General features: G+C 39.5%; 1 protein-coding gene across 4 annotated transcripts in view; it reads left to right on the forward strand.

Annotated features, from left to right (window-relative positions):
- HECW1 (HECT, C2 and WW domain containing E3 ubiquitin protein ligase 1) overlaps nucleotides 1-22277 on the forward strand; it is a 271517-nt gene that overhangs the window by 205948 nt on the left and 43292 nt on the right. For all 4 annotated transcript variants that reach the window (XM_075083715.1, XM_075083717.1, XM_075083719.1 and 1 more), the window contains 9 exons: nucleotides 2576-2706; nucleotides 5437-5558; nucleotides 8395-8580; nucleotides 9203-9337; nucleotides 16239-16344; nucleotides 16546-16642; nucleotides 18657-18740; nucleotides 19817-19926; nucleotides 22112-22232. In XM_075083715.1, coding sequence (XP_074939816.1) covers nucleotides 2576-2706; nucleotides 5437-5558; nucleotides 8395-8580; nucleotides 9203-9337; nucleotides 16239-16344; nucleotides 16546-16642; nucleotides 18657-18740; nucleotides 19817-19926; nucleotides 22112-22232 — 1092 coding nt within the window. The remainder of the gene's footprint in view (nucleotides 1-2575; nucleotides 2707-5436; nucleotides 5559-8394; nucleotides 8581-9202; nucleotides 9338-16238; nucleotides 16345-16545; nucleotides 16643-18656; nucleotides 18741-19816; nucleotides 19927-22111; nucleotides 22233-22277) is intronic.

Raw genomic sequence — 22277 nt, forward strand, 5'->3', positions numbered from 1 at the left:
CCTTCTGTGCTCCAAGCTTCCCATTAGCTGTACTAGCCACCTGAGGATACAGGGCATGCAAAACGAGAATCCAGGTGTTGGGCAAACTCTAAAGAGACATGCATAGTTCTTATTTTAAAGGCTTTTGCTCATTTTCTACCACACTACCTGATTTGCTTACTTGTTAGCAAAGCAGATAACAGCTCTTGTTGTTCAAGCTCTGTTGGAAAGATGCTTTGTTGCATATGTATATCTAGATTTGTCTTTGCACTAATTTAAAAGGTAATGAGTAACATAAGAACATAAGAAATTATAACCATAATAGCTAAGACAGCCACAGTGTGGTATTTCTAAACGTCCATTTCTTTGACAAATCACTTTGAAAGGAGACTGAAATTTCCAGAAGCATTCCCATAACTTTTGCACTTTCAATGTTTTCTCCAATTACTTTGGCATTTTCTGGTATTTATATAAGATGATTTTATAATATTGAGACCCAAAAGAAAAGTGTAGCCTTTTGTTGGCCTACAGCTAGTGTTATTCTTTAAGGTTTGCCAATGGGGATTTTCTGCCATCTAATTAAATTGAAGCTACATGTTTTTTTTTTTTATAAGTGTGCTTATATCCCTTGATTATATGAACTTCTTCCCCCCCTTTTCTGTTGCATGTGGGTGTTGTAAATCTCCTTCAGTACTGGAATGGAAAGTTCATTCAATTGCCTGCAGTTAAGTGAATAAAAATTTAAAATGTGGGTCTAAAACAGAGGGTTTAAAACTGCAGTAAATTCATGCTGTTATAAAACCTGCTATCAGAATTTCCTTGTAGAAGTGGATGTTTACTTACACACCGAATCCCCATTTAAAAAAAAAAAAAAACTGCTAAAAAGTCTGTTTATTGAGCTGTCGAAATATACAAATAAATGTAGCTTGAAATGACTTTGAGTACTGGGGGACACACATAGTACTGCGAAAGTTTAGTATAAATCTATTAAAACCTTAACTATTTTTGTTAATTATCTCCAGCCCTTCTGCACAAGGTTGGGTTGCAGGGAGCTACTGGAGATTACGTCTGTTGAGAGATGTAAAAGCCAAATCCTAATTGCTTGTCTTTAATGGTCCAGTGTCACTTTGAGGAACTAACTCCTGACTAACTCCTCATTTGGAATAAAGTATGCATTAACAAATGAAGAGGGAGAAAGTAAGTAATTTGTAAGTCAGAACTTGAGCTGAGGAAAGAAAAAAGGGTATAAGTCAGGAAAATGAGAGACAAACAATGCTGGATCAGATTAAATGCAGGTAGTAAAGCCATCCTGTTTTATATACATATGGAAATGCAATCCAGAAATAGGGATTAAAAATTTTGGAGTGGAGTAAAAGCTAATTAAAATAATTAAGAGAGCCTATTTTCTTTCCTTTCCTTTTCTCTCTTTCTGCTTCTTTCTTTCTCTTTCCCTTTCTGCTTTCTTTTCCTTTTCTTTCTCTGTGTATAAAATATATTTTCTTATTCAATATATAAGACTTTTTCATAGCTTGCCAGTAGAACCAAACACATCTTGATCTCTCATCTTATTCATCTGTCTACGTGAATGAACAAGTTAACTAGAATTTGTTTTGTGTAGTGGGAATTCAGAACACTCCAGGGTATTCCCACAGCCAGGTATATACTTTGTTCCTGATCTTGTAAAGTATTTAGGATGGGGCTCATCCCTAAGACGTGATCAGTACCATTGACATCAACTAATGCAGCAATTAGTTCTATGATTATTATGGAAATGACATTATAGTTTTTTAAGGCATTTGCAGGTTTTTATTGAAAATTTTCTTCTGTTGTCCTCTTCACTTTGCTTATCTCTACAATTGTTTCCTCTTCCTTGTTCTACAACTAGTCACCAGCCAAGCTAAATGCCCAGTCCTACTGATTTCCAAAAAGGGACGTATCGCATCCTCACGCTGTTCGCTCAGCTCACATGTTACATCCTATTCTATTTTTCTGTGGTTGTCATATCAATTAGATTGTAGCTCTCTGAGGTCACACTGCCTACCAGTTTACATTCCATATTGCCTACCAAAATGGAAGTGTTCCCAACTGCTGGCCATATGGTATTGTAATAAACATTTTGTAAACACTCCTAATAGCCTTTACCTGTTTAGGGTTGAGCATGTGTATCCAGTAGTGTCATAAGAAAGACTGAAAGGTACTCAGGGCATCATAGGATTGATCCTTACTTCATGGGTTATGCTACCATAAGACTAAATGAGAGGGGGAACCCTGATCCACCAGTAGTTTTAGGTTCTAGACGTCCAGATGTTTTAAAGGGAAGCCTAGTAGCAACCTGTAGCCTAAATACGTGTCTAAATTTGACCTGTAGCTCTTTGTTATTCAGTGCAAAATGCCATATTTGCAGAGCAATGATTGGCCCATATGTGAGTCACTGCATCAGTTAAAGGAGAATAGTCAGGTGTGCTCTCACTCTGTCGTATGCTGAAGACACAAGTATTGGAATAATTCAAAAACGCTTCTGATTGTTAAGGTAGAAAGAACCAGAAAGCTATTCTGTTAACTAAAGCATGTTGTTTCTTTCTCTGAATATACGTAGGTACCAAAATATCCAGCGAACTATTGCAACAGAGCGGACTGAAGACGATGCTGTAGTAAATAACAGGATGGAGAGAGTTCCCACCGGAGGAGGAAGTGACTCTGAGGCAGAGCCTTCCCAGCCAAGCTCAGGTAAGGGAAAAAAAGCTACTGAATGGCATGTTCAGTGCCACTCACTGATGGCATTCAGTTCTGGGGAAATCTGCATTTCCATGGGGGACTGGAACTTCATTATACCGGGGTGCAAAAGCTAATTAAAAGAAAAGAGGTTTAGTCTTGAAGCTACAGGTTTTAGACCTGAAGCTACAGGCACAAAGCTAAATACAAAGGGCCTCAGTTCTTTTTTAACAACTGCTAGGACAGGCAAAGCATTTCTACTTTAGTAAAGGGCTATTTGAAATTAGAATGGAAAAGGCATCTGGTTTTAATTCAGCTTAGTAGTTGCAAAAACGATGCTTATTTTTGATGCAGTGTGATTTTGATCTTGGGGCATTGCAGTTTGTTTTCTCTGGGCATGGCTTCTGTGCTGCCACATTTGCCCCTGTGGTCACACCTGCAGTGGCCCTGGCACCAAGTATGAAGTGCTTATGTTTTTAAAGCTGCGGTTTTGTGATAGCTATGATATGATCTAAGTGTAGGCTGTCACTGAAGGAGGCATAGCTGTCTTTTTGCTAACTCATATGACAACACCCCATACCAGAACAGAGAACTGATCTGTCTGAAAAATAACTTTGTTTCTTGAACTTAATGTTGTTTACAGCCAGACCAGATCTTTCATCTGGCTCATTAGATAACCAGACAAGAGTGAGTGTCACTACAAAGGAGAAGAGGAGAATGTGTACCCAGGGCAGGATGGGATGGACAGGGAGCTGTTCTATGCTTTTTGGTGGTAGTCATATTCATATTTTCTTAAAACATTTGTGAAACCATAGCCTCAGTGTTTGTTTCAGGTAAGAAACACCAGCAATCAGACTAGTGGCCACTATACAACTTGTGGACACACAAAAATAACTATCATCTGCTTTGTCTGAGAACTTGCACAACCAAAATGAACAGCCAGTTCTCTTCCTTTGGATAATTCTCACCTCCACCTAACATTGTGTTCTATGTTGTCTACTAGAAGTAAATCTGACTTCTTGCCATCCTTTTGCCATCCCTCTCTAAATAGCATTGGCGAAGGGGAAGAACCAATACAGTGTCTGCTTGAATTTTCTTAATGTTCCATGTTGAATAGGAAGAATTGCAGAGAAATAGTAAACTTACTTCTTTTTTAAAATAATTTTAGAAAAATACTCAATTTTGCCTGTTTGTTTTCCTGATCCATTAGGTGTTTTTAGGCTGAAAATCAATTTTGACCAGGAAAGTTTAATGTTTGCTATTCAAAGCTTCTTTGCATTCCTTTGTACTGCAATTTATGGGAGTCTTTTACCTACACTGGATGTTATAGGGAGAGCGCAGTCCTCTCTTTTACTAGCTGAAATGGAAATGAGGTACACATTGTATTTTTAGTACTTAAACTATAAGTAATGTAGTCATTACTTGTAATATGCGTAATCATTTACTATCATAGCCTACATAATAAAATAGTAATCTAATAGGAATTGCTACCAGTAAGTATTTAGGTCAGTTTATTACGTAACATTCACTTTTCTGCTTTAACCCTGAAGAGCTAATGATTATAATATATGTCATCTTCAGTGATTAGGAAATGGTTTCTGCTATACATAATTGCTTTGCTTTTAGGAGAAAAAGTCAATATTGTATAAAATGCCAAGAATTAAAAGATCAAAGGTGATGTAAACCACACTAGAATAAGTGAAAGCTGCAGAATGATACATTTGCTATTTGCCTATTAATTTAAATGAAAAATGACAGAAGAAATACAATTTAGGCACATTAATCTAGATTGTAAGCCAGTATAAATCAATTTAGCTCCAGCAATGGATCTAGTCTGCAGTTTTAAGTGGATAGAGTAATATGATGTGTCTAGCAGGAAGAAAAAAGAAGTTATAGTTGATAAGAAAAAAATGGGAACCTATATTTACTCTGTTGATGATGTCTGCAATCAATTTCCTTGGACTGCAAATAAAAGTTGGCTCATATTATATATATCATATATTATATATGGTATATATATTATACCATAATTCCATGGTAGGAAGCACTTTTTTGGTTGCTGTAGGTCAAGGAGTTGCCACCTCTGAGAGTATACATTCTCAAACACTCAGTTCTGCTCCTGTGCTTCATGAATCAATACACATTAAAAGTAATCCTGTTGTATTTGTTTTTGTTTCCTTTACCATACAAGTCCCCAAAACCATGGACTTGCCAAAAATAATGCAATTACAAGTAAAGAGTAGTGCTTTGCAGCACCAACATGGATGTGAGTGACTGAACAGGGGGCTTCCTTAACCCAACCTTGCTACCAAATGCTTTCTGCTGGTGAACCCCTCAGGCTGGATTGGGAAATAAGATCTCTCTAAAATAAGCGGGGGGGGGGGGGGGGGGGGCATCACGACCTGGGTGACAGTATTGAACCAAACCATCAGCTGATAAAAACTCTTGTGGTCACATTGATATTTAGAGACAGCAGTAGGTATGACACAAGAGTTTTATAACATACAGTATAGGAGGGCATCCAGCTCCTGCCCTGCTACTGTAAGCACTGCACCACTAACTATGAGGAGAACATCTACCAGTTTGCCAGCAGGCTTGGCTTGGAAACAAAAAGAAGGTAGGTGCATCGGGCAGGATGGTGACTGTTTTATAACATAAATTTTGCAGCCATTCATTAAAGGTTAAATAATAAACCGTGCTTGCCACTACATGAGTAAGATTGTACTGCTTTTTTGTTTTGTCCAGAGATTAGGAGGGAAGGTTCCCTTTCTCCTGTGAATTCTCAAAAAATCACCTTGTTGCTGCAGTCTCCAGCTGTGAAGTTCATCACTAATCCTGAGTTCTTCACTGTGCTGCATGCAAACTATGTGAGTAATTATGATTTGCTCTCTCACACTACTGATTTCTGAATCCAAACCCTGAGCCCCAGGCCTTTGGGGAGAATGCGTAGTGAATTTGAATTGCATGACTCGGTGCTCAGTTGTCCTTTCTGAGCACCAGACCAGGTTGGAGACAGTACAGGCAGGCTGCTGCAAGGAGACTCTTGCTGGGATTCTGCCTCACACAAGGAATTCCCGGGTACAGAGAAGCTCATTAATGTTATCCTTCCAGAATGAGCAGGAACCCTTGGTTTCAGCTTGGTTGATTCTGGTGTCTGTTGCTGCAGGGAGTGGCGTTGTTGCTTTATGAGCCATGTTCCTGAAAAATCTTACTCAGATACCACTAAGTCTCAGGGAAATAGAGGGAAAAAGTTATTAACTCATGCAGTTTGCACTCCCAAGAAGCAGGTGGGCATAATGCAGTGAAAGAAATACTGACTTGAGTCAGTGTAGCTATTTTGGAAAAACAGGAATGATAATGAATTTTCAAAATTCAAATAATTCTTTTCCATTAATGCAATAAATCTGCATGTTTTCTTGCAAAACTGGTGTGGAGTGGAAAAAATGTAATAATAGGTCAACCAGGAGGAAGCACATAGGGAAATTTCACAAGGAGATGCAGTCTTAGTTTTCTCCATCTTGAATGTAGTTCAACTACTATCTACCCATGACTTCTGAACATTTGGAAAGTCATCCATGTCTGGGTAGGGGTGGCCTTTCTTTTTGAAAGGAAAAAAATTAAAACACTTCAGGAGTTGCTGCAGTACAGGTCTTTAGATAACTACAAACATTAAGTTTTGGCTGTGGTGCTTTGCGGGCTGAAGCCAGTTGTCCATCTCCAAGGATATGCCAGAGATTATTGCCCATGAAATCCTGCAGAGGAAGGGATGTATTAGCTCATCTGACATTACCTGGACTAGGTTATGGAGTGTACATAATTTCTTCCACTGACAGGGTGATATATGATGATTTATAAATGGGAGCAATATCATTTTCATTCTGCATAGTTGTTTGCAAAATGAGCAACTGATTGCATAGTGTTAAGGAACAACTCACAAGAGACTGAATCCCAATTTTATTTCTCACTGAAATAAAAAAAGCCAAGAGAGGCCTTCAGTTTGAGCTTATAAAGTTGTGTGTAATAGGAGAGCCAGAATAATCTCTTGAAACATCTGTCAAATGGTCATACAGATTCCACTTGTACAGAAATAATGGCCCACATAACTTTTGGCTTAACACGGTTGTAATATTTTAACCACAAGCCCCTATTAAAATTTCAAGCTATTAATTATGCCAGTGAAGTTGGGGTTGGAAAATATTATCCAGCAGTTAGAATTAAAAGGGAAAGGATCTCATTTTTCAGATATTTTATTTCCAAGGAGGGATAAAACTACATTACATTTTTTGTTTCCCTAATGCAGCTGAGAAATACTCAGACAGTCATTGATTGCACATTAGCTCAAAATACAACTTCTGTCATGGAGTAGGTTGGGATCTTAGCAATTTGTGACCACGAAGGTTTCCTGGGTTAAAACCAGGTCATATCTTCAGGGCAGAGATCATATCTCAGTGATTTCATAACATTTACCAAGCCTTGCCATAATTAGGGACCCTGTGCTGCAGGGAGTATTCTTTTCTCAGTGCTACCACCACATAATAAAGATACTTGTAAATGTTTTATTGCATTACAGTGGTCAAAATGCATTAAAAGTACACAGAAATTGAGAATTCAAAGCTGTTGGGTCAGATTCTCTGGACAGATTACAGGTGCACACACTAGGGCTTACTTCACTGAAGACACGAGTCCTCCAGTGATCCTTTATTACTCTAGTGAGCAACTAAATTCTTTGGGCTGACCAGCAGAACCAATGCACTGATTTTCGCTCTAGTGAAATGCTCAGAAGGGTTGCAGATTTTTGTAAAGTTTCCTACCCTGTCTTGAGGAGCTTTTCCCCTAGAGTAAAAGAACCCAAGAGTAGCCTGCAGATGAGAAAAAGTGTTGTCACCATATGTGTATTTTGTGGTGCTCTATTATTGAATACACTGTGGCAACAAATATAGTTCACTTTGGCCCCTATTCTGCAAACAAATCAGCACTAACTCGCTCAGAACTGCATCAGGGCATGTTCCTCTAAGAGGTGTATTTAATGCCTATTGTGAGATACAGCTAGCTTCCTGAGGGGTGGCGTTCATCTGACTCATGAAAACATCTCCATCTGACATCCTTTGTAGTCATTGCAGAAACAAATATACAGTTCCTGGAAACGATTCATATCTTCCAAAAACAGACAATTGAAAGTGTCTGTTTCTGTCACGTAGCTATAAAGTGACCATAAATAAGGTAGCAAGCTTAGATGTAGGCATCTGCACTGCAGTCTTCTTAAGTTCATTGATCCTATCACATGCATCTTGATTTGTATTATAGCATACATACATGTTCACAGCTGTCTTTGCATCTCCCTGGCATCACCCAGTCACACAAGCCAGGCTTCTCTTGACCAATGAAAGTAGTGAATAGGCACACTGCATGCATCTTGTGTGTGTGGTGTTTTAGCTGACCATCTTTTCGGAGTGCATTAGAAAAGCAGTTTATGCACAAGCTAACTGTGCATAGTGTGTGGGATGTTTCACTTTCCAGATTGTATTTCTTAATTCTAGGTGTTCATGTAAAGTAGTTATTCAAATCAAAATTATGAGATGGAAATTATTCTTGACTCTAACAGGATTTGTTTCAAGTTCTTTGGGCATATTTCCCATGAAATAAGCAAATACGTTGTTTTGATATCAGAACTGGTTTTCCTCACTTCTGTTTTCCATCTCATAGAGTGCCTATCGAGTCTTCACTAACAGTACCTGCCTGAAGCATATGATTCTGAAGATCCGTAGAGATGCTCGTAATTTTGAGCGTTATCAGCACAACAGAGACCTGGTGAATTTTATCAACATGTTTGCTGATACCCGACTGGAGCTTCCTCGTGGCTGGGAGATTAAAACTGACCAGCAGGGCAAGGTAAGGATGCCAACAAAACTAATCACTTGTTTAACACAGCACGTCAGGCTACGTGATTACTAAAGATTTCGTCCTTGACATGAAAGTGGTGAAGGTTTGGTTTAAACAACACAAGCAGCAAGCAGAGTATAGAAGCAGAAAAAAGCTTCAAGAACAAATGTTTTGAAGCATAGTGGTGACTGTCTAGGTTTTTGTGGATTTTCACACTATAGCCAAGGCAGCACTGAACTAAAAAAAAAGTTTAAGCCAGAGTTTAGATCTGTCATGACTGCAAAATTTGGCTTAGTGTCTCTGCCTCCAGTGAAGCTTTGCTGAGTGACTTCTGGAACCACCAGATAGGCTAAAGGAACGTTCCCCAGTAATTTTATTCTGTTCTCTTTTGTTTCCTCATGGCCATTACATGTGATTTTGACCTATGTAGCTTCAGGTACTTTCCAAGAGCAATTCTAGCTTCAACTAAAAAAGTCCTGTCATTGGCAGATATCTTCCATGGACTGTACCTAAAAAAGGATATTTCTGACACACAATTAATTGCCAGGGGGTTTCACTTTATGATTCCACAATACTATCACAGTGTTGGCAGTTGTCTTAAAAAACACCCCATTCTTCCTATGTGTTTCAGTCTTTCTTCGTTGACCACAATAGCCGTGCCACCACCTTCATAGATCCCAGGATCCCGCTGCAGAATGGTCGTCTCCCTAATCATCTGACTCACAGGCAACATCTTCAGCGACTTCGTAGCTACAGTGCTGGAGAGGTAACTCTGCTAGTATCAATACAGTTACTTTTGACAGCAATCTTCATAGAATTGAAGGCACTTCTTATCTTTGAAATGGATTTAAGCAGACTGTCTTAAGGATTTTTATCTTCCAAAAGAAATAAGGGATTTTTTTTCTTTCTGAGGGGTTTGTTTCAGAACTTGCTAGTAATGAAGGTTTATATTTTGACCATTTTCAGCATAAAATAATAAACAAATAAAACTAAATAACCGAAGTGAAATAACGACAAAATATATTTTAAAAGAAGAATCCATATTTGACATCCTAGTGTTGCTGTAGTAAAGTCAACTCATTCATTATTTTTATAGCCTGATACTTCAGCTGCCTCATATGTTTCTTCATTCCCCACTGTGACACTGTGCTCTGAAAAGATATATTCCCTAGCAGTAACATAGTAATGTATATTGAGGTTTGCTTCCCTAGCTTTCAACCACATTAAAAGTCTTTCCTGTGTTTCATAGGGATGATTTTTATCATGAGGGTTATGGGCAGGATTGATAGAAGCATAAATCTGGGGTTTGTATTGTGGATTTAAGGAGGAGAAAGTACCAGCAATCAGATTCTTCATATAGCAAATCTATACAGTTGAAGATTTGTAAAGATTGAAGCTGAATAGTAGTAGAGATTAATTATGGCCAAAGGATCTTCCGCTTCCAGAAAAACATCTGGAGAAATGCTTGTGAAATTAACATTAAAATTTATTGCAGCGGGACCAGTCTGAACACCTCCCACAGCCAAATGGGGTTGGGATGAGGAGCTGGCTAGGGTGTGAGGTCAGTACTTCAAGACCAAAGGCAGACCAGGCATGAGTAGCTTGGGTACATTGTCATCATCTTAGGTGAATACGGCAGCATATTTTCTGAAGGTAGAAGTATATCAATGGATTTGATTCAATCATATCTTCTGACCAACTTAGCAACTTCCCTCTGCCAACAGCCTGCAGTTCAGTCTTGCTATTGTGACTGAATTATTGACGTGAATGTGAAAGTCACCTGCATGATGATTCATATTTGGGCCCATGCTTGCCTGGGGCTTCCTTACAAATTCACCATGTCAGGAACAGAAACACCACTGAGCAAGTCAGATAGCCTAGCCCAAAAAATACGCGTGGTTTTGCAAATGCTGGCAAGGCTGGCAAAGAACAATTTGCAATAAACCAAAAATACCAAGTACAGGGAAGGGAGTGAAAAGCACTGAATGCTTTAGGCTGATGATTCTCTGGGGAAACTGCAAATTGAGGCCACTGATTTGGCGTGATCAGCCAATGAAACAGGGCCTTCTGTCTTGGGAGCCATCAGTGCTGGCACCTTCATCTCATAGTCTCAGTGGCCTGGCTCCCACAGTGCTTCTGCACCCTTGTCATAGTTAGTAGGTTCCCCTCTGGAAGTATCTGCTGGAAGGACTCCCATTGATTTCCAAGGAATTCAGGTCGGTGCCTAAAAGCCCACTGTTTTCAAGGAAAAGATTCAACCCTTTGCAACTCAGCCCATGTTTTTTTAAGAGCCACATGTTCCATGCCATTTCTTCCAAGTATATTTGGATGTGCTTTTGTCCTATAAATCATGCCTGTAGGGGCACACCTGGGGCTTTGTCCTGGCCATGTGTCAGCTGTCTGCAGTCTAGTTGGTTTCTTTGCTGAGCAGGTGGTGTGGCCTCTGGAATCAGTCATCAGGACAGTATGAAGGACCAAGAAAGACAGTCACCAGTTTTGAAGATTCTGTACAGATGTCAAACAGCCTGAAGGAGAGCGGAACAGTGCAGCTTCGGTCATGATTGCTTGTGTGTACCAGAGAGGATATAGAAAAGATGCAGGGTAATGAGAGGAAAAACTCTACCCCCTGCCATGGCATGCACACCTGACATCCTGCCCACATGCCAAAATGAGTTGCCAGTGTGTCATGCAGACTTCCCAGGGACTTTGTGACACTGAGTGGTCAGCTGAGAAAAAAGCAGACAAAAATCATGGGCAGATGAGCCCAAAGTGGGAAAAAAAGAAATACCCTGGCTTTACATACTCAGCGATGGCTCTTACCTGAGTCACCATAAAGAAATCATCATTCTAATAAATTGTGATCTGAGTATTCAACAGCAGACAAAAAAGAAAATGTAATGTCTGGAATTCTTAGAAAAGTAATAGAAAGGTCTGTTTAATTTAGGACAGGACAGGCATTACCAGAACTAAGTTTTGGGAGTAAAAGCCAAACGAATTCAATCAAAATAAGGCAGGGTTGAAATTCGGTGAGAATAGTTAACTGTAGGAACTAATGATTACATGGGCATTGGCTCTCCATCCCTTCATACTTTCAGGCCAAAACATAGTGCAAAAGCCAGTGTTTTCTTAGTCACCAACAAGCTTACAAGCTCCCTGGGCCAGGGGCAGTGCAGTGAATAGGCTGTGGTGTTGAAGTAAAAACCGTGATCTCCTGTCCTCCATTCCTTGACATCCATGAATCTTCTAAATCCTTTTGGCCCGTCAAAATGTGGCCTTGATTCCTGTCTAATAATCTGCGGTGTGGAACAGAATACCTTGCAATACTAATAAAGAATTTATTTTTAGTATTTCAAATGTACATTTAAAACTTCCTTATGAAATTGGAACATAAAAATATGCTTTCTCAAATATGCCAGTTTTCTTTGCTTCATGACATTTAAAATACATTCTCAGTAAAGAGTAGGAACAGCAATTACACAGCTTCTATAGAAGGCTGGCTGTAGCTTCCAAGTAACTTTATTCAAGGCCTACCCCAACTCTTAACAGGCCAAGTGGAGATTAAAACTGCCATTTTTCCCTTAACCTCTATATGGTGGGCTGTGTTTTTAAAAAAAAATATCTGTGCATATAATAGTACTCCATTTCCCTCTTCCAAGAAAGAAAGCATCCATTTCATAAAGTAATCTGTAATATTTATGGTTTTCTTCATGTTGAAGTATTCTCCTAAATGAAGGACATCTGCAAAAACTTTTGATATCCACCTGAGTAGATTCTTGATATTAAATGTTATTATATATAAATTTTACAAAAATGCTACAGATGAAGGGTATCAATCTTTTAGAGGAAAAAAGTGGTTGATGCTACTCTTGATTACCTGATTTTTGAAAGAAAAGATCAGGTAGCTTTACTGGCTATCGGTAACTAAAAGAGCATAGGTCACTAAGTGCTTAATTTCCTTCTGCCACTGCTATAAACAGAACAGGTCAGAAGCACTTTCCATTCCCTCTAAGAGACTTTTCATCTGCAATGGAAATCAACATGTATGATTACAAGGTAGAAATTTTAAAAATAAAAAGAAGAAAGAATCAGGTATCCATAATGGAGAAGCAAGAGTTTCTGGCTAGCAAGGAAAGCAGAGGACATACTGGAATATAGCAATATATAAATCTCCTTATTGACCCAAACCACAACAAGCAAGTAGCAGGATTCAATCAGTCAGAAGCCTCTCAAATCCAGCAGTGATATGAAACCCAGGAAAGGATGTTATATCATTGAAAGGCTCCTGTGATAGTTTGGACTCTCCACGCTGGTTGCAACATCCCAGTATCAATTGCAAAGCTGTTAAACCCTGCTATAAATCTGTCAGATTATCCTGCACTAGGTGAACCAGGTCACCAAATCATTAGAGGGGTCACTCTTTTGCCTTTAATTAGAGAATAATGTGCTAATCTAAATTAAATTATTCAGTTAGAAAGTCAAAGTAGACACGGCAATTGTGATCAAACACTGAATTGGAGCCATCAATTGTACTATATTAGCTAAAAGATTGGAAAGAGGAGTGTTAGCAAAACGGAAGTTAATTAGACAGCTGGGAATTTTCCTGTTGTGTTGCCAGAGAAAAATTGTTTAGAGGTGTAAATGTGTAAAGACCATGATCAAAACACAGCATTAGCAATGCCAGATGATGGTGATGAAGAGAAATACAGCACCACAGAGTGCAATTTATTATGTTAATGTGTGTACAAAACTGGATTCTTACAATCTAGATTGTTTTAGCTGTTAAACCAGAACTGGGAAGAAGGGAAGGGGGGAAGTGAAAGTTTCTCTTCATGGTCTCCAGACACATCTCCTTTCAGAATTCTTGCTTCAGGACAAATATGTTTAGGCAAACAACTCAGCAGCACTGAAAAGCTGGCCAAAAGAAAAAAAAAAGGTCAGGTGACATGAGCAAGGGGAGGATCCAGCCCCAGGCTGGGCAGAAGTACCATGCAGTTCCCAAGTGTCAAGCAAATACCAACTGGCACTAATTTTTGTGGGCAACAGGTGTTTAACTCCTCTGTTACTGCTCCCTTTCCCCCTTCCTATCTTCTAGTCAGTAAATCTTTGTGTAACAACAAGGGCTTAGGATTTGTCTTTGTCAAGGATGAGTCAGAGACCACCTTTAAACCAGGCTCACCCACCATCCACACTCCCATGCAAGTCCATTCTACAAGGAGCTGGGGAAGAGGCATCCTCACCTGATCTCCAGAGCTCCCTGGAAGTGAAGAAGCTGAGCACAACACAGTGCTTTAGGACTGTCCCACGCATCCTCGCTAATACAACCGATCAGAGACGGGTCACAAAGTTGGTGAAGGGTTTAGAGGAGAAATTGTACGAGGAGTGGCTAAAGTCACTTGGTTTGTTCAGCCTGGAGAAGAGGAGGCTGAGGGAAGACCTCATTGCAGTCTACAGCTTCCTCACAAGGGGAGGAGGAGGAGGGGCAGGCACTGATCTCTTCTTTCTGGTGACCAATGATAGGACCCATGGGAATGGCAGGAAGATGTGCCAGGGGAGGTTTAGGTTGGCTATTAGGAAAAGGTTCTTCGCTCAGAGGGTGGTAGAGTGCTGGAACAGGCTCCCCAGGGAAGGCAGTCATGGCACCAAGCCTGACACTATTCAAGAAACACTGGGACAATGCCCTCAGACATATTGTGTGAATTTTAGGGCTGTCCTGTGCAGGGGCAGGAGTTGGACTCAATGATCCTTGTGGGTCCCTTCCAACTCAGAACATTTTATGATTCTATGATCGCAGGCCAGAGTGGATCTCAACTGTGCTGCCCACAGGCAGCCCAAGAAATGGCTGTTCCCAGAAGGGCTTCATGCCCACTGTGGCAATGGATTATAGGGCATCTCTTGCACCTAAGCTTCCTCCTATGGCATAGATTGGATGCCATAAAGGCTACATGGTGCCTGTCAGGGTGGATGCCTGGGTCACAGGGCAAAAGCTGCCTAAGCCTGAGCTAAACTTGCTGTGTCAGTTGACCCATGGGCATGTGAGAAGGAGACAAAGGCAGAAGATTTAGCACAGCAAAGAGGGACTTAGTGAATTGTGTATGCCCTGCTTGAAAGTTCTTCCTGTTTTAAAGGTAAGAAGGTCCAAGGTTAGTACATCAGTCAATTAAATACTGCGGGCTTGACTGTTCTGCCTGACACTGGGATAACTCTTTTGTAGTCAGCAGATGCATACCAATACAAAATGGGTGCAAGTGAAATAATAATTGAATGATGGAGTGAAATATTCACCGCTTTCTATGAATCACATCGTCACAAAACACACATCACTTTCACAGCAGTTTTGTGTTTTCAATTCAGTATGTTTAATTAGAATAATTAAGATTTTTCTTTGCTTAACCTATGTATTGACACGTATCAAGTGCATTGACTGGTATCTTGTTAAATATAAACATTTTATGCTTTATGTGCTCCAAAGGCAACTTGCCAGTCACATTTAGCTTCTTGTTTTTCATTTATATCCAGTTGGAAGGCTTGGCATTTGGCCATACCACTGAAAGTGCGTTGGCACCGTTTGCTTGGATGCAGAGCTAAGCATTTAAAATATTGGAGTAGGGGCAATTTCTTCCTGAAGTGGTTGCCAAGTACCAGAATTTGTGCAGTGAGAAAGCAGCAGCTATTAGCCCAGTCGAATGGCAGTTGGAATTCCTAATGAATCTTGTCCTGATACAGGGTGTCCTCACACTGATTTTGTAGCAGTGCTCCTCTCTTGGCTTCACCGTGGCCATATTCTGGAGGAACACATATGAGAGAGAGGTGGGTTCCCCTCACCTTGCACAAGTCCCCAAAGAGTTAACCAGCAAGTAATGACTTACTGAAGACAGATTGCCAGACCTCATTGTACGGCTTTTAATATCCTCATACATAAGTGTTTTCCTACCTTTTATTGTAACTGCCTTCCTGACATAATTCCCTTCACTAGATACTGTGTTTAGGACAATGGAATTCTTTAAGTGCCTCAGTTAAGTAGTAGTTACAAATCTCCTTCTTTCTACTCTTTTTATCAGCTGTTTGGATTATGTTCTTTTTTCAGTGTGTACAATTTAACTTCTGTTTCTGGTTATGCAAGTTAAGTAACCCCCTTTTGCGATGATGTAGCCTTTTTCTGTCCTGTGATGTACAGATATACCTTTGTCATGTTATTTCCAATATTAAATTTCCCTTCAACAATGCTGAGTGAACATGGTGCAGTGTTGTGGGCTTTTTCTTTTTTTAACTAAAATTGCTGTAAAAACCTTGAAGTAAATGCAGTTATGCTAGAGCAAGAGACTGTATGATATTACAGAGGTTTATTTTCACTGAACCAGAGAAGTCCGTCACTGCAATACCTTTACTGACTTGCGTTTACTCGTGGATTCTGGTGCCTTCACTGCAGCATTAAAGAGGTGTAATAGCTGTGGATAATGGAGTCCCTCCATTTGGAAGCACAGAATTACCTGCCTTTTTTAAGTTGGCTGAAATATAAAGCTATAATTTTCATCCAAGCTTTCTGTCCTTCAGTCAGTCAGCATCATACACCATTCTGAAGAGCTCAGAAGATGAGAAACCTTTTTAGTGACTGATGTGCTACCAACGGTCAGTTTTGATCATTCTTTCCCTTTCCTTTGATGGTGTAGGCCTCTGAAGTTTCTCGAAACAGAGGAGTTACTCTGTTGGCCAGACCAGGCAATAGTCTTGTAACAGCTATTCGAAACCAGCACCATCACGAGACGTTACCTCTGGGTAAGCCAAGTTTCTCTTTTCTTTTCCGAGCAGTGCTCACAAAGATGCTTTTAAGAACTTCTCATCAACCACATGCACTGCTTCATGTTGCCCTGTGCCTCACCAGCAGTGCAGTCAGTGTGCCCCTGCACAGTCACGGTGACGTGACCAGGCCCCCTCAGTGGTAAATAAAGCCTCTGTATTTTTCTTTTCCTTTTCTAGCTTACAATGACAAGATTGTTGCATTTTTACGCCAACCCAACATTTTCGAGATGCTGCAGGAGCGGCAGCCCAGCTTGGCCAGAAACCATGCACTCAGGTACCGCTTTTTTCCAGACTGCTGAAACCAAGTTCCTGGAAGGACTTCTTATAGTCGGGAAAAACAAATTTGAGTAACTGTAGTACAAAAGATGAGCTTGGGCCCCATGTGGAACTGTCACCATTAAAGAGTTGGTGTGAACCACTAGAATCTATGTAGTTACTATAGTTATTTTCCACAGACACTCAAGAAGTAAGAAGCAGCAAAATAACTATGGACAAATAATGACATATCTAATTTCCATTCTAAGTATTACTGAACAGCAGAAACTCTGTCTTAACCTACAGTTATCATTTTGCTTTTCAGAAGAGAGGTTTAAAATTGTGTTTGGATAGGAGTCAGCAGCAAAACCCCAGTCACTTCAGCAGAACCAGGATTTTTTTTACCTCATAGTTGGATTTACACCCATGCCATGGACATAGTCACCCTAGATTTTATAAAGAAATAAGAACATTCTGAAGTAGATTGTACTCCTGTCTTTAATCTTTCTCACTTATGACTTAATGGTAGTCCTTTCCAAAGTAATTAAATTGTATCTTTTTTTTTCCCTTGTGCCCATTCCTTTCCTATTAGATTAAAAAAAAAAAAAAAAAGAAAAAAAGAAAAAAACAGAACCAAAAGCCAGTACAATTTAAACTTGTTCAAATTCCAAAGGTTAAATTAATGGTTTTGGCCAAGAACCTAAGCTACCATTAGTCAGTCTCAGCAATGCCAGTTTGCACCAGCTAAGAGTCTGACCAAGGATTTAGTTTGTACTGTGCAGTAAAACGTGTGGCTGGGGGACTGGCAAAGAGGGGAAGGAAGAGCAAGGGAAGGACCTTCAAGCTCCTGCAGTGCAGTGTCTGCTGATAGCCTTACTGACTTGTTGTTTACCTGTGAGGGCCAGACAAATAGTTCTTTGGGTGTAAGGATTAGACTTCCTTCCTGAAGGAATTAATACATTCAAATAAAATGAGGGAGACAGAATGAAAAATGCTCCCAGTATTCAAGATGTACATTTCTGTAAGTGAGAATTTTTTATCTTCACCATCAAATTATTCCAGAATTTTTTTTTCTCAGCTGTAATTTGAATTCTCATTTCTCAGAGAACAGATGATGCTTTTATCTCCTTTTGAGCAGAGAACAAAATTGACTATGATAGGAACTAGACAGCTTAGCCAGTGCATAATAAGATTTGCAACAGGATATTGAGCCCTTCGTCTCCAGGTCATTGATTTGATTATACCTTAGGTCAGGAGTGATCCCAAGCAACTGTCTAATGCTTATGCAGCAGGTGTGAAGCAAACCTGTAGGAGACAAATATCCATCTTTTACAGGGTTTGATTCTGCAATATATTGCAGCCCGAACCAGCAAGGTACTAAAGCACATCCTTGACTTGAGGTAGAATCCTTTGACTTGATACTAGAATGAATATTGTTGGATGCTGCAATACTTTAGAAACATACTGATGGATTGGGGTGTAGATCTGTGTCTTCTATGGTCTTAATCTGCTGATAGGATCCTATCCTATGTTTCCTACTTCCTATTAGCATTCATTTAAACAACAAAATGTATGATTTTACACATGTACTATATAACCTCTGTGTGACCAGTTAATATTAAGTATATGTTAGAGTGTTATTTGCCAGATAGAATTGACAGGGTAACGGAAGTGGTATTATGTGAAATTCTGTTAATGAAAGGTGGTAGATTAGTTGTAGCTTTAAAAAATAAAAAAATCTGTCAGTGAACTTAGCTATAGGCTACACGTGAGCTTGTAGGACTAAGCGTCATTCTGCATATGGTATGAAATCTCTTGCCTTTGAATCAGGAAACTGAGTGATATAAATAGCTTCTTTTTTGCAAATTTATTAGTTAGATTAGGCAGTTAAGATATTTGCCATTTTTGTAAGGAGAGGAACAGGAACTGGCAAAATACCGATGAATAATAACTCTGTGCCTAGTTCATGCCTTGATAATGGCATGTTTTCTTCTTTCTTTTGTTTCTCCTCAATAATATCATTTATGTTTCAGGGAGAAGATCCATTACATTCGGACAGAGGGTACACATGGGCTTGAAAAGTTGTCCTGTGATGCAGATTTAGTCATTCTGCTGAGGTAATCAATTTGATCAAAAGCATAATGTCATTACTTACAGTACCAGAGAAGCTGGCCAGCTCTTTCTCAGCATAATTGACAAGATTTTGTTACATCTTCCAGGTAATTTGCAATTAGAATAGGATTCATTGTTACTGATAGTCACACAAAATAATTCAGCCAGACTATATCTGTCAATTCTTACTTCCTGGAAGGCAGCCTCTATCAGTGCAGTAAACTCCATCCCCAGCCAGTTCAATCAATATAGCTGTTACCATCAAGTAGCAGATAAAAAAAGAATCAGGACGAAATGTTTCCTTTAAATTGAAGAATTCCTGTTTCCATTTGTTCTTCTTTTTTAAAAAAAAAAAAAAAGAGGAAAAAAATTGTCTTTCTCAGTACAAGTAAATAACGTAACTGCTCTTTAACTTGCTAGTTTTACTGCAGCGGTGCTCCCCACATGCTCAGGGTCATGTCACACTAATGAAACCTCAATGTACAGTGCATTGAGCATTGTTTGGGTAATGTAGATGAGGCATTAATTTTTACTGGGACCAGAGAGCTTGGTCTTTAGGTCCTAGCTACTTTTGTTTAGCACAGATAAGGACTTATTTTATTGTCTTGGTCTTAGATGGAAAACACCACGTTGCCCAGGTGGTTTTGGTATGCTATATAGCACTGCCTAATGCAAGAAATTTACAACTTATTCCTGTCAACTTAATCCAAATGGTCAAAGAGCTGAACTATATGAAACTGTATGACCCAAGAAAAACAGCCTGGGAGACAGATGCGTGCATCTTTGCTTCTCACTTCTAACATGTTGAATTGTCCCTGTTTACTACATAGCCTCAGATCTTTACTCTCTATCAGTAGATTGAGGCACTGTGTTAGCATGAAATGTCTAACAAAATTCATTTTGTTGTTCTTTGTTACTGGTGACCATGCCTGATTTGGGAAACTTGTGGATTTTATGAATCCATGAGTTCAGAGATGTATTTAAACTTACGACCACAGCAGACTTGCACCATACTGCATATTTACATTCCTTCATGTGATGAATGTGAACCAAACCTCTCCCTATCACTTTTTCCATGCAGCCTTTTTGAAGAGGATATTATGTCCTACATACCACTTCAGGCTGCCTTCCATCCTGGTTACAGTTTCTCTCCTCGCTGCTCACCCTGTTCATCACCCCAAAATTCTCCAGGTAAGGGGATGGGGAAAATAATAAAAAAATCTTGCATTTGTGGTATTTCACCTAATACATACAAAGGGGCAGATTCAGAGCCAGCATTAGTTGTCAACTTAATAATTCCAGTGCCTGCTCCAAATCTGACCCCAACCTATTTTTTGCTGCCTCAGTTGTCATTGCTGTTAGTTATCTGTTGAAATGTTTAATAGTAGATGAAGCACAGAGATCAGAAATTGCCCATATAGAAGAAGGTATTTTCCTGGTTTTTATATGGTTAGAAAGGATTAGAATAAGAGAATGGTACACTCCAAACATAACTCACTGACATGGAAGCACATTCATGTTATGTGACAGGAGCAGAGAGCGGCCTCCAAATCAAAGGTGTGTTGCAATACTTCCAGTACTCCTTTAAGGTTCAGTCTCCTTCACTTAGTGTTCCAAAGACCTCTTCTTCCCAAGACTCACCTATTTTAAGAGCTGAGGGGATCATCTTGATCATCTAGTCTGACCTCCCGTGTTGAGCCCATTAACTTAGGTTTGACGGGAAACATATTTTCCAGAAAGACATGCTGTCTGAGAAGGTTATTTCCAGCTGTGGTATGTCTCTGCAGTTATTGTTTATGCTATAGAAATTTGAGGAGCTAATGTCTCCCTTTTGCCAAGATATACAACCCTCACCACAGTCTCACTGCATGGCTGTGTCCAGTGGCCATTTTGAGAAAATTGACAGAAATGTGATCTGAAGAAATCCATTTTTGGCAGAGCTTTTTACACATTCATTTAAATTACCTGGTTTCAAACAAAATTAATGGACCAGAGACATTAAAAACTCAGAGGTGGCTGTGGAAAATTGGAAGTTTTTTTGAAGTGAAGAAGTTAAATGCTGAACCCTTGTCTATAGGACAGTGTTTTGTCAGAATGTCCTGTTTTCATTAATGAGTTTTAACACCATTGTTAATATAGTTCCCCACCCCTACACTGGGACAGATCAAAAACAAGTCTCCTGCAAGACAAAAATGTAAGTATTTGGTGATAACATGACTTAGGAGAATGTTAAAAAAAACCCACTGGTGTTTACCTGTTCCTGTGAAAACACAAGAAGGGCAAATACTCATTTCCGGCAACATACTGTCTGCTTGCTTATTTCTGCTACTGGTTACATAGCCCATGAGAACACCCATTCTCTTATGTCCTGGGTGAAAAAAGTCTAACAGATGAAAAGAAGTGTTGCAAGGTATTCTCTGCACTGCATGTAAATATGCCTTTCTGTTTTACCAGCAGAGACAATTAGTAATGTCCTTGCCTCTTGGCAACCACAATATTTTGTGCTCCCACTAAATATGATTTTTTTTCTTTTTTTTTCTTCCTGTGGAGGATTTTCTGCCAGATTTCTCATAAAAGGGGTTGTTTTTACTGTCTTCTGTAATGAGATACGGAAATGGGATTTCATGGATCCATTCTTTGACCCTTTACGGCACGGCACTTGTTTATACAAAAGGAGTAATCAGCTACTCTGAGAATGCAGACTTCAAGACAAAGCAGGTCCCAAATTGCTAAAAATCTGCTGTATGTGTGAATCATAATAGGAAAATGTAGCATTTCTTGATAACAGAAATGCGTCTTGATGCCATAAAGGTGTTTTTTCTTGATAGTTGGAAGTGTTTAATATGCAGTCGGATGAATGCAGGGAAACTATTCCAAGTTTGGCTAGGTTGCTAGGCTCCAGTGAGAAGCGTTGCTTTGAGCTCCAGAGGTTTAACCCTGCCAAGTAAGGAGATGTCCTATGCAGTGCAGAGGAGAGATATCTCTTAAAAGTACAAAAGGGAAAGAAAACCTAAATACCAATTACTGCGAGTGGGAGTTATGCATGTCAGTCTTTCTCATGCCTTTCTGATCCTTGAATTTCCATTCAGATCAATCACAGTTAAAGCTTAGGTAACACAAAGGCACACACAAGGAAAGTTTAACAATTCTTTTGGTGAAGAAGACATAGGCCCCGGAAGTCATTGCAATCACTGAATTATAGGAACTTACAACCCCATTAATGCCAGGTAGAACAAAAATAATACTGAGTGCACTGTATAGCTGTAAAAAGTTCCTAATGCATTTGTTAGCCAGTTCTGTCTGGAAACATCAGCTGCATAATTTGGAAAAATTTAAAGTCGCTTGCACTTTAGGATGCTGTTCATTTTCCCACCAGGACTGCAGCGAGCAAGTGCAAGAGCACCTTCTCCATACAGGAGGGACTTTGAAGCCAAGCTGCGCAATTTCTATCGAAAACTTGAAGCCAAAGGGTATGGGCAAGGTCCGGGTAAAATTAAGTGAGTATTATGACAAGTCACTCAAATAGTCTAACATGGATAGCT

This window comes from Phalacrocorax aristotelis, chromosome 2 (genome assembly GCF_949628215.1).
Source record: "Phalacrocorax aristotelis chromosome 2, bGulAri2.1, whole genome shotgun sequence".
NCBI lineage: Eukaryota > Metazoa > Chordata > Aves > Suliformes > Phalacrocoracidae > Phalacrocorax > Phalacrocorax aristotelis.